The sequence below is a fragment of the Xiphophorus maculatus genome, chromosome 15 (genome assembly GCF_002775205.1).
Source record: "Xiphophorus maculatus strain JP 163 A chromosome 15, X_maculatus-5.0-male, whole genome shotgun sequence".
NCBI classification, from domain to species: domain Eukaryota; kingdom Metazoa; phylum Chordata; class Actinopteri; order Cyprinodontiformes; family Poeciliidae; genus Xiphophorus; species Xiphophorus maculatus.
In genome coordinates this window covers 22782468-22793859 of record NC_036457.1, presented here as the reverse complement: position 1 = coordinate 22793859, position 11392 = coordinate 22782468, and the positions used below count along the sequence as shown (strand labels likewise).

The 11392-nt window shown below is 39.2% G+C and overlaps 1 protein-coding gene across 3 annotated transcripts; it reads right to left on the bottom strand.

Annotated features, from left to right (window-relative positions):
* Window positions 1-1179: 1179 nt before the first annotated feature.
* On the bottom strand, window positions 1180-10147 carry cep85l (centrosomal protein 85 like). Of its 3 annotated transcripts, none has more exons than XM_005806025.2 (13): window positions 9857-10147; window positions 7923-8081; window positions 6688-7532; window positions 6087-6172; window positions 5544-5661; window positions 5306-5473; window positions 5055-5207; window positions 4056-4210; window positions 3846-3963; window positions 3719-3769; window positions 3157-3264; window positions 2217-2385; window positions 1180-1907 (listed from the first exon to the last, which is right to left on the bottom strand). In XM_005806025.2, the coding sequence occupies exons 1-13, from the start codon at window positions 9903-9905 to the stop codon at window positions 1738-1740; spliced, it is 2349 nt and encodes a 782-aa protein (XP_005806082.2). In that variant the 5' UTR covers window positions 9906-10147; the 3' UTR covers window positions 1180-1737. The 3 variants fall into 3 exon arrangements, with proteins under 3 accessions (XP_005806082.2, XP_023204056.1, XP_023204057.1); XM_023348288.1 differs by having other exon boundaries at window positions 4056-4207; XM_023348289.1 differs by lacking the exon at window positions 1180-1907 and adding an exon at window positions 2732-2793 and having other exon boundaries at window positions 2223-2385.
* Between the last annotated feature and the right edge of the window lie 1245 nt (window positions 10148-11392).

Here is an 11392-nt window from a genome sequence, read left to right as displayed (position 1 = left end):
TCCTGAACCTCATTATGTTTTTGTCAGTTTAAGTTTTTTGGGCTTTGTTTATAAATTCTTCAAGATGCTCTTTAATCATTTAAGGAATATTTAAATGAACAAATGATCTTTAATAATTTAAGTATTCAAGTTATTCAATGGTATTTAATAAATATTAAAGTACTACACACAAAAAAAAGTTGCTTACTTCCTATTTATGTTCAGAAAGATCACAGTGGTCACTGAAATGACATGAAACTGACAAAACTAATAAATAGAAATGCACTTAAATTTAACCGATGACTACTGGACCATACTTTTGAACTGCAGTTCAACTGAATCATTAAAAAAAAATCTAATTGCATTTGTCGAATTTGAAAATTCGAAGGATTTAATGTTGGTGTAAAATGGTGCAGAGCATTGTGATAAATACTGCGTGTGTTTTTGGAAAACAACATGAACGTCTTTCAGTATTTCAATTTAATTTATTCTCTGAATATTGTCAGACTCTCCTCTGTGGGGCTTTTAAACCTCTGACAGGCAAAACTGAGTTATTAAATGAACCAAACTGCTGCACAGCTGTCTAAAGCTGCACAAGGTTTACCAGCTGTCTGTTGATCATGATGAACTTTACAATATCATGTTTTGGGTGGCTCATGTTTTCACTAAATCCAGGAAAATGAAGCTCATCACCCAGTTCTAAAAGGCCTCAGACCGGCTCCCTGTAGCTCACAGAATAATGTTAAGATACTTTAGTTAGTTTTAGCTTGACACCAAAACATAATTAAGATCTGCTTCATCAACCTTCCAGACCTCTCAGGTGTTCTGATTCAATTCTTCTCTGCATCCCCAGAACCAAAACCAGACATGGAGCATTCAGTGTTTACTCTCCTCTAATCTAGAACAAATGTCCAGAAGACAAAATAGCTGAAACACCAAGTTTCTTTAAACTCATTTATTTGTGGTTGCCTTTAACTTCTAGTCTAGATTATTACTTTTTATTACTTCTCTGTTTTCAGTGTAATATAATGTTTTTGCTGAAATGTGCCATACAAATAATCTTGACTCATTTCTGTTTTTTTAATATTTGGGTTTTTCTTTTTTATGTTTCATGCTATTTTTCAATTCTTTTTCATTGAAAAGCATTTTGAAGTTGGAAAAAAAGACAAACAGAAGCTAAAAAACCCTGAAATAGGCACACACACAACATTTCTGTACATATTTTAATGTAAACTTGGATGTTTGATGGTTTATTTTATAAAAACAGTTTAGTCTGGTGGGCCGTGTGGTGAGCAGTACCAGATCTGAGCCCAGATCGACCCACTGCTGTTATCAACCTGCAGCAGATCTTCCACAGTGAACCATGCTCTGCAGCAGGAAGGACAGCACATCGCAAATTTTGTGTGGATGCAATATTACTATCCATAGTATCAACAAGCACAAAGTTCTGCTTGGGCTTTGAATTTATTCTTATGCGACCTTACATAATATCCTAATTTTCAAGCAAAGTTAGTGTCACCATCCTCAACATTTTATTATCTGCATCAGATCCTATTAGTCAGAGGAGTAGAGCAATGGATGGTGCTGCTCTGCTCGCAGGTTGCTGCGCCTCTGGTCTGAAGTGGATTAGAGGCAACAGTCATTACAAAACTTCAGACACGTCCAAACCTTTCAGAGCTGTGACAGATAGTAGGATTCATTTTCCAAACATCCTCGTTGTATAGCGTTAGAGATTCGATAAATGTAATGTTTAAGAATTCACTGCGTGGCACAGCTTGGAGCCACATACTGAGGACAGTATTCTGCTACAGTCCTCCTCAGATCATCTATTCCTCTCTTCAGCAGGCCGACTTGGAGCAGCTTACAGGTCGGTTCTTCTTCTCCTTCAGCCAGCTGGTGCTCCTGTTCCTCTGCTGAGACGCTGAGTGCTGGACGGACACAAAACAGCAGCAGAGGACATTTGGTCACCATCTCAGTAACACATCCATACTGTCTACACTCAGAGAAACAGGAAACAATGTTTGTTCATTTTACATGAATGAAATATGATTCAAACATGTCGACCATGTACTTCACTTTTCAACATTTCTTCCTTCCTTTTTTTTACATAAACTGTCAAGAGCTCTGCTCACTGCTGTTCCTGCTCTCCTGCTGTATTTCTCTGCCATGTATGAAGCTATTACTCTGATTAACCATATGAAGATGTGACGCTGAAGTGTTTGTTTTCAGCACATTACATTTCATTCCCAGAAGCAGAGAGAGGTTGGGCTCTTTTCCCTGCGCTCTTTGGGCCAGGATGCTGCAGAAACCTCGCAGGTCAAGCAGACACAAAGACATCTCTTTCAAAAGCTCGTCCACTTCTGACATGCTTCCTGGAGATGACGGATGCACCAACTTGTCTTTGTCCTGGTTAACAAAGTGAATAAAATGTTCATGTTTCAATATGAGCATAACCGGGTCAATGAAAACAGAGAACATGTTCAGCAGACTTCCCCCCTGTACAGCAAAAAAATAAAATAAAATCTGATTTATGAAACCAGGACTATGCACAACAGAAAGTAATTTTCCTATGAATAACAGCTGAATCTAAAAATTTGTGCAGAAGGTCACACTTAGGTTCTCTCCTCCCTGAGCTGCATCACCGCGGATCTACTGTTCTCCCTGTCACATATGGGAACTAAGGCAAGCGTATGACTTCTTAGTCTTGGTTCTGAGTCTTTAGAGAAAATGAAGCAATTTTATTGTAACAAACCCAGAATGCTGGCGGTGACCATGTGCATGTCCTGAGTGTGTAAACATGTCTTGGGAATCCACCTGAAAAAAGATTGGACAGTGTACAGCCAGAGCCAGACTCAGAACTCGGGCCGGGTCATGGTCAGGTCAGACTTGGGCTACTGTGGCACATTTTCAATAATACAACCAGCAGATGTCAGTTGGCTCTGCCTCAGACACAATGTCTATGGATTGGATAGACAAACGGGTCAGGCTGGAATTTCTAGACTCTTTCTAAAACTCTGCTGTAGACTAAACTAAGTCAAACAACTTTGAAATGATTTTGAACATACAACTAGTATGGGGTTTGGCTTGTTTGACTACAAGCTAAGCTAAGCTAAGCTAAAGTTTCTTACACTGACCAATACCCAAAAGCAAAGAGTTTGGCATATCAGAGAGTGATACCTGAGAGAAGGCTCCAAGCATGCTGACCAAGTTCTCCTCCTTTTGCAGAGAACAAGCCACTGGTGGGTGAGCGGCACCTCTTTTTTTTAGCAGTCTTCCACTAGTGGCCTATCAAAAAAGAAAATACAAACAAATGAGAACTGTGTTTGGGACAAAAATGCCTGACGTTCTGTTTCATACAGGAAGATCACTAAACCAACTAATTCTGCTGGCCTTTTGTAGTTGAAACGGTTAGAAGATCGCATTCACATGAGCCCTTAAACATCTTATAGACTCTATTTTAATGTAGAAATCCACTAATTCTGAACTGGGATCACAGGACACACTATAAACTACGACCTCTCTGCTTCACATCACTTCAAAACATTCAAACTAAGACCTTGCTGGCTTGGCACCAGATTCCCCAGCAGACTTCTGAGGTTGAGAGAAATCCCAAACTTATCGGGTTGGGACTAGCTTTAGGGAAGAAGGGAGAGCTGTGGTATATCATACATCAAACAGTCATAATGTTATGAGTAATAGTAATAAATAAATCTAACATGAATATTTTAAATATCCCTACCATTAGTTGTGAAGTTAGTCTCTCAATTTCATCCTTCTGTATCCTTAATACCTGGGGAAGGTGGTGGATTCATATATTTTTGAATTGTTTAGCATAAGTGTTTCTGTTCAGTTGTATATGATGCTACCATGTTGCTGTTGTCTTGCTGCTGCAGTAGCTGAGAATTTTCTCCCAAAAGGTTTTTTAGATCGTGCACCGGCAGCCTGGCCCCATCATCCAGACACTGCTGCACTTTCTTACGCAATCTGTCCAATTAAAAAAAAAAAACAATAAACAAAGTGAGACAGTGAGATAAACACATACAAAATAAAACATTAACTATGATCTCACACCATACCTTTGTACAGATGTCATCATCTCACCCTCTGTCTTGGCCTGCATCTCAATCATGACATCTTTCTTCTGAATCAATGCACATTCTACCTCTATGCTCTTCTGTAGCTGGAACACTGTATTCTCAAGACGCCTGTTTTTTTCCTCTAACTTCTCCTGCTGAGCATATAAACAGAGGCTAGTTACCTAAGGTTTATGTACTGTGAGTATGTGGATAGGAACCAATGTGTTGATGCATATCCACAGGGACTCATGAGATTGGTGCACCGTTATACACATGTACATGCTAAGAGGCACCGTCAGTAAAGCTATATAAAGATCTACAAGAGTTTCTTTAAGTCTAAATGTCTATATTTAGACGCATTGGTCTAAATATAGATGTTAAGAACATCTGTATGGTAGGCAGCTGTGTGTTGTGGTTGCCATCTGACCTCAATAAACTCATTTATAATTGCACCATAGCCTTATATTCAACTTAATTTACTTCATTTATATACGTAGTGCCAAATTACAACTAATGTTGTCTCAAAGCACGTCTCTTATGAAGTGGCTCCAGATTGGCTGTGTGTGTGTACCATGTATTTAATACCTTGTAGGGACTATTTTCCTGATACATATTACTTTGTGGGGACCCATTGCTCATTGTGGGGACTGAAGGCTGGGCCCCACAAAGGAAAATGCTGTTTGTGTTTTAGGGGTTAGATTTAGGACTAAGGTTTCAATTGAGTTTTGGTTAGGGTTGCAGTAACGGTTAGGCTGTAGAAATGAATGGAAGTCAATGGAAAGTCCCCACAAAGATAGCCTGACAAACATATGTGTTTGTTCATATGTGTGTGTGTGCGTGTGTGTGTACGAACAAGGTTTTTATATCATTTTTGGGACCTATTTCTGTCTTCATTGTAGGGCTGTGGGGATAAATCCTGGACCCCATGAGAGAAATTCTGTTGGGGTGTGTGTGTGTGTGTGTGTGTGTGTGTGTGTGTGTGTGTGTGTGTGTTTATACCTGTTTGGACTGGACTTGAACTTCATTTAATGTGGGCAGATCAGACAGGTATTTCTCTAGTATCTCAATGCGTTGCTGTTTGTCTTGGTTCTGCTCACTCTCTCTCTGGTATTTCTTCTTCAGACTGGTGATGTAACGATCCCTTGTCTTTATCTGTTCACAAATTAAATTGATAGATTCGTCAGGTTGCAGAGACAAGCTCAAGTCAAATTTAAAGTAATAAAAGAGTTTACATAAATTGTGAATCATACCTTGTCTTCCAGTTTTCTGATCTCCTCTGTATATTTCAGAGTGACCTGCTTATAAAACAGGCTCAGATGGAGAACTTCAAGCTCAGCAGCTGCTAATTTCTTACCAAGTTCTTCATCACAACATCGCTTATCAGATTGCAGCTTGCCGCATGTCGTCATTGCTGACTCCTAAATAACAAGAATTGTTTGTGAGTTTTGTAACCACGTTTCCAACTTCGCATTCTTCACCATATCTCACCTCAGTATTTGGGATTATGGAGGTATGAAACTGTCCTCTCTGGCTGCCCAGGACCTGCAGGGCTCTGTGCTCGTTCTCTCTGATCCACACATGCAGCTGCATGATTTGCTGCTTTTGGCTGAAACACAAAATCCTTTTGTGTCAGCAACAAATTATCATCAATGGTTCTGGTTTAATTGTAAAGTTTTAGATTACAATTTTTTGACAACATTATAACAATAATATAATAATAATAGTTATGCCTTACTGAGTTGTGGGAACAAATGCTCAGGCCCGTTATAGACAGTACAGCAAGGAAATGTTAAAACTGAGCACTGAATGTACTGAAGCAACAAATAAAGTTAGTCAGTATTTATTAATATATTAAAAATTATTACAAAAAAATACATCTTGAAGAGGAAGACACGGGAAAGCAATTCAGTAGTGAGCAAAAAACATGAAAGGAAATCATATTAACCTCAACTAATGATCAAAAATAAACCTATACCTGAAAAACCGTTTGGTTAAAAACAAGGTGGAAGCCGTCAGTGGGTTCTGCGTTACCTTTGTATCTCCAGTTCTCTTTCCCTCAGCAGTTTCTCCTTAACCTTCAGCAGAGTGTTAGCAGGAGTGGAAGTTTCCATTAGCATCTGTTAGCACACAAACATATGAAACTTGTTGGTAGAGTGGTCAACTACATCGTATCATGCTCGGAAAATTAACAAACACTATCAATAAAAAGATAACTTTTAATAAAAAAGAGCAGAAAGACGTTAGAGGATTTTAGAGTTAGACATGTGGGGAAAAACATGGAGTAATGCTCAATGTGTGTTGGATTATATTTTTCCTTTATCAGAGTAGAGAATAATGCAGACATTTTAACTGATGGTCCTCAATTAAAATTCAACATATCCATTAACATAAATATAAATCACCAATAGAAGTCAACTGATTCTTTTAACTGCATTTTTGCAGTTGAGGAGAAAGGCTCCAATTTAGCCTGCTTTGCTGGAGGACCTAAAGATAAAGAAAACTATGCTTTACATAACAGAGTAGTCAAACAGAAAGGCTTGCAAAAACTTGCAACAAATGAACAGAAACATGTCACACATGACTGTGACTTTCCATTTCTTTTATTACAGCAATAACATAACTCTCCTCTTACCTGGTTAAGTCCAGTTTCCTGATGAGACAATGTGAGGCCGTTTACACCATAGTCTTCTGTCCCTGGTGAACTGGCCTGACCAGGTTCATTTCCACTCTCCAGTTTGGGCCGGTACTCCATCTGCTGAGTCAGCCACATCTGGGTTCGAACAGCTGGCTGAATGGGCATGCCTCTGTCAGGGTTCTCAGCCACCAGCCAGTCACCCCAGCTGGATGACTGAAGACCACATATTTGCTGACCTTTCCCAGAATCTTTCGTCTCATGAAAACTGGAGCAGCTTAAGCTGTATTTAACTGGAGAAGAATGAGACGAGGAAGGGGACAGGTCTGTTTTCAAACCAGTAGATCTATTACTGTGTTTGTAGCGGTAGCTGGGCTCGGCACCAGGAGATCTCAGCAGAAAATTGCTGCAGTTCATAGTAGAAGACAACGGTAGGTAAAGGTTGATATTTGAATCCTGTCTTTTCTTTCTATAACCATGAAGTACACCTCTGTCCAGCGAACCCTCAGCACCTGGGCTGTAACAGTAACTGGATGTCTTTGTGGAACTCTTATCAACCCCTGATGACAGTTTGGTAAAAGAGGATGACCTTCTGATGGGTTGATGCACTTTCATGTCCAAACTGCTTGGAGCTTCTACAGAAGATGTGGCTTGCTTACTAATGTTGCGAGACATATTCCAGCAGCCAGAGCTGTGGGAAGGAGAGGCCATTTTTAAAAGGATTCTTGGTGAGGAAGAAGCAGATGACATGGAGAGAGCTGAAGGGACGCCATCCTCTTCCTGGTTTAAGTTATGCTGTGACACAAGAAGGGAAGACAGAGGAGTTGCACTGGAACAGGAGTCATCTGTAGACACACAAAACATAAACAGTTTTTTTTCTCTAAGCAAATGAATTTGATGACAAGTAGAAGAACATTAATATAAATGTGTAGTAGGCATGACAATATAAAAAATTTTGAGCTGTGGACAATGTGCATTGTGAGCTCTGATATCGAGTTAGATCGAGGAAAAGATTACCCTCTGACAGATTAAGTTTTTAAAACTGCATTTGTGATCCTGCTATTACAAACATGAAGCAGAATTTGCAAGGAAAAAAAGTCATACTCCTATGTGCAAACCCTAAGGTATTAGTATAAAGTCTCTTTCTGCCTTTTATGTTGGTAAGAATCCAACCACAAATCAAACTACAGTTACAAGGTTAATTTTCTGAGCTTCAGTAACACATGAACACCTACCTTCCAAACTGTCAGAGCAGTAGGTGCCGATTCCTGTGTCACCGCTGTCAGACACAGAGCTTTGTCGTCGTCCATCACAGATCCTGCCTCCAGAGCAAGGCAGACTGCTGTGCCAGTTTGATTCATGTCCCAGAAACCATCCAGAGCCACAACTAGGCCCTGAAAATTCACATCAAAAAAGGTAAAAGATTCACACACATACAATGGTGGACCAACTTACGAATGTATTATACATTATGTGATATCCAGACTGTACAAATAATAGTTTGTTTAATATAAATAGTTTTTTTTGCTGTCACAAAAATAAGTTTTTAACAATGATTTAAATATTTCTCTGGTGACAACATGCAGGGACATCCTGTGATGCAAAGGAATATTTGGTAAGAAGTATAACTTGTCCCAGAAAATTTCACCAATTTATATTTTGCAAAGAAATAATTGGAGCAGTAACTTTATTCAAATGAGTGTTTTTATTGGAGGAAATTAAAAGATGAGTGAGAAATATTGTAGATCTCAAACACTTTTCTTACAGATAATGAATCCATCTCTGCCATGAGTTGACATGTTTATTCAACCCATGGCAAAATAAACCACAGGTTTATTCTGCCATTATTATTCCGTTAAATAAGAGGATTTTTGCATGGTAGAATGTTGAGTTCTTCTGGTGAATACAAAGGTTTTCTCTGGGTTCTCCAGCTTCATTCAGAAACATTCAGCTTCATTTTTTTCTGTAAAAAAAAAAAAAAGAAGAGAAAAACTATCCCTACAAAAAAGGGCTAGTTGAGAATAATGCACCAGACTGTAGATCTCGGTCATCCAGTTATTGGTAGAAAGAGTTTACTTAACATGTTAGATTAAAGTTAGATGATTTTTATAATACTAGGCTGTCATCTAAAGTGGACCAGTCAAACATGAGTCCATCCCGGTCCTGGTGCTGCATTAACTGGAAAACAGGCGCAAGAAAAAACTTATTGCTGTACTTATGGGACAAGTTTAGTTACAAGGATGAGAAAGGAAACAACTTTAGCATACAGGGTAAATGTAGTTTGGTTTATGTTCAACACTCTGACCATGCAAACATTATGAATAATGTTTTAGCAACAAATGCAAATAATATCCGTTTTATTTACTCAATAAAACTGGTAAATAACACCAGTTTTATCTGGCTAAAACTGAAAACAGAGGGTGAGGAGCTTCGCTCAGAGAGAGTAACCTTCTTAAAATAATTGATCATGTAGGAGGGGAAGGGAGTTTGTTGGCCAGACGATGGATGAAGATCAAAACCAGTGGTGGTTTCTGATATAGGCGACATGGGCAACTACCCAGGGCGGCATTTTTGGGGGGTATTCTTCCTACCACTGTCACTCTTTCTGTGCCAATGCCTAACCTGGCATTTCAGTATAAAATATATTTTATTGATCTCATGCAATATTTTAATTTTCTGAGCATGACTTTATAAGAAATGACCTTTTTTTTTTTTTTTACATCATTTTACAAGTACATCTAAAAAAATGTTTTTAGATGTTTTTGTAGTGCAGAATTCAAACTTTGGATGCCTAAGACTTACCTAATGTTTGATATAATCCACAAATAATGTAAAATAAGTCTGTTGAGGAGATGAAGTTCTCTTCATGTCAGAGAGCCAAAACTCACTCCATCAGTTTTCATGAAAACAACACAAGCTTCATGAATCAAAACCAATATTTTTATAATTGTTTAATGATATAAAACAAACCACTTAAAGTCTGACCATCATTTAAACGGATTAAAGGATAAATGAATGCAGCGAATAGCTCTTTAGTGAAGGGCCGAATCGGAAGCAGTAAGTCGGATGCTAACTTCATCGTCGTCCTTAAATCCAAGCAGCCGGGCTCTTGTGTTGGTAGCATGCATTAATACATTAATACATTAATACATGCTTACAAGCCTCTCACCTGCTTTATTAGCTTCAAATCCGGCTTTAAAGTCACTTCTGTCCCACATTGTGTTTGATGTCGGGGAGCATGAAACCCGACATCCGATCAGAAGACAAAAGAGAAATTACAGCTTCCGGAAAAAAACATGGATACCGACTCAAACATGACTTCATCTAGAACAAATAAAACCATAGTTTGGATTGTTCTTTAACAAGTAATGTATCGAGAAATAACCATCTCTGTGTTTCTGTTAGTTTGCAGCTTTTTTAGCTGAACGTCCTCTACAAAACGCAGGCATGAAACTCCTCCTCCTCCTCCTCCTCCTCCTCCTCCTCCTCCTCCTCCTCGGCAGCCAGCAGCAGCCTCCGTACGGAAGACCTCCCCCCAATTTTATTCAACGACTGGACATGATAGTCCATTAACTCCTGAGGGCTGTTTCACAAAAATAGCGTTACAAAATCCAGGATAAAAGATTAAGCCAGGCTTGACATGTGCTGTCATCATCCTGGCTCTATCCAGGATGAACTGAGGAAGAAACCAGGTGCAGATCCAGGCTTTCATTCAGGTGATGAATGAGCACAAAATCCACAGATTTCTAAAGCAGACCATGAGATCGATCACAGATTCCCTGATGCTACGCTAGATATATTGCGTACGCCATTCCATCCATCCATCCATCCATCCATCCATCCATCCATCCATCCATCCATCCATCCATCCATCCATCCATCCATCCATCCATCCATCCATCCATCCATCCATCCATTTTCTTCCTCTTATCTGGGGTCGGGTCGCGGGGGTAGCAGCTTCAGAAGGGAGGCCCAGACTTCTCTCTCCCCAGCCACTTGTTCCAGCTCCTCACACCAAACTAACAACGTCTTTTTATTGAGGATCAGTGGCGGTTTCCGACATGGGCGACATGGGCAACGGCTCAGGGCAGCATTCTGAGGGGGGCGGCAAGAACGCTCTTTTGCTCTTCTATTTGATCCATCTTCTATTTGGGGGTTCTTCGCCCTCTGACAAACGGGCTTAAATCCAACATGTTCTGCTGTGATCCGCCACAACTCTCACCTTGGTGACTGAAGCTGGTCCCTCCCAGGTTCACATCTGCCTTAAAATCAGAATTCTGAGAAAAAAGTCAGGATTATTTTTCTTCAGTGGCCCTAATGCTCTTCTGTATAATTATACACTTTTTAAAATACAAAAGCATAATATCGCACATGTGATCACTGAGAAAGATGAAACAATAGATTGTTACATTAGAATGTCACAATATTAAGAAAAGAGGATGGATTTTTTTGTTTAATATAATTTGATTTTATATGTGTGCATATATATATATATATATATATATATATATATATATAGGCGTAACTTCACAGGTGTGGACATGTCCCCACCAATATTTCCTACAACGTTTTTTCTTTATGTGCCTGAATATATATAGTAAATGTGTATACATAGACAAACACAATTAACCACACTCCCTACCAGTGGGTGGAGGTAATGCACACCCTCAGTTTTCTTGCCAACCGCCAAAAACACAGGAAAAAG

Bases quoted from the DNA above. Each gene is read 5' to 3' on its own strand.
- cep85l (XM_005806025.2), bottom strand. From the start codon at position 9,905: ATGTGGGACAGAAGTGACTTTAAAGCCGGATTTGAAGCTAATAAAGCA. The intron at 5,474-5,543 runs GTGAGATATGGT...CTTGTTATTTAG, and splicing joins CCATAATCCCAAATACTGAG to GAGTCAGCAATGACGACATG. The intron at 5,208-5,305 runs GTATGATTCACA...ATTTGTGAACAG, and splicing joins TCAGAAAACTGGAAGACAAG to ATAAAGACAAGGGATCGTTA.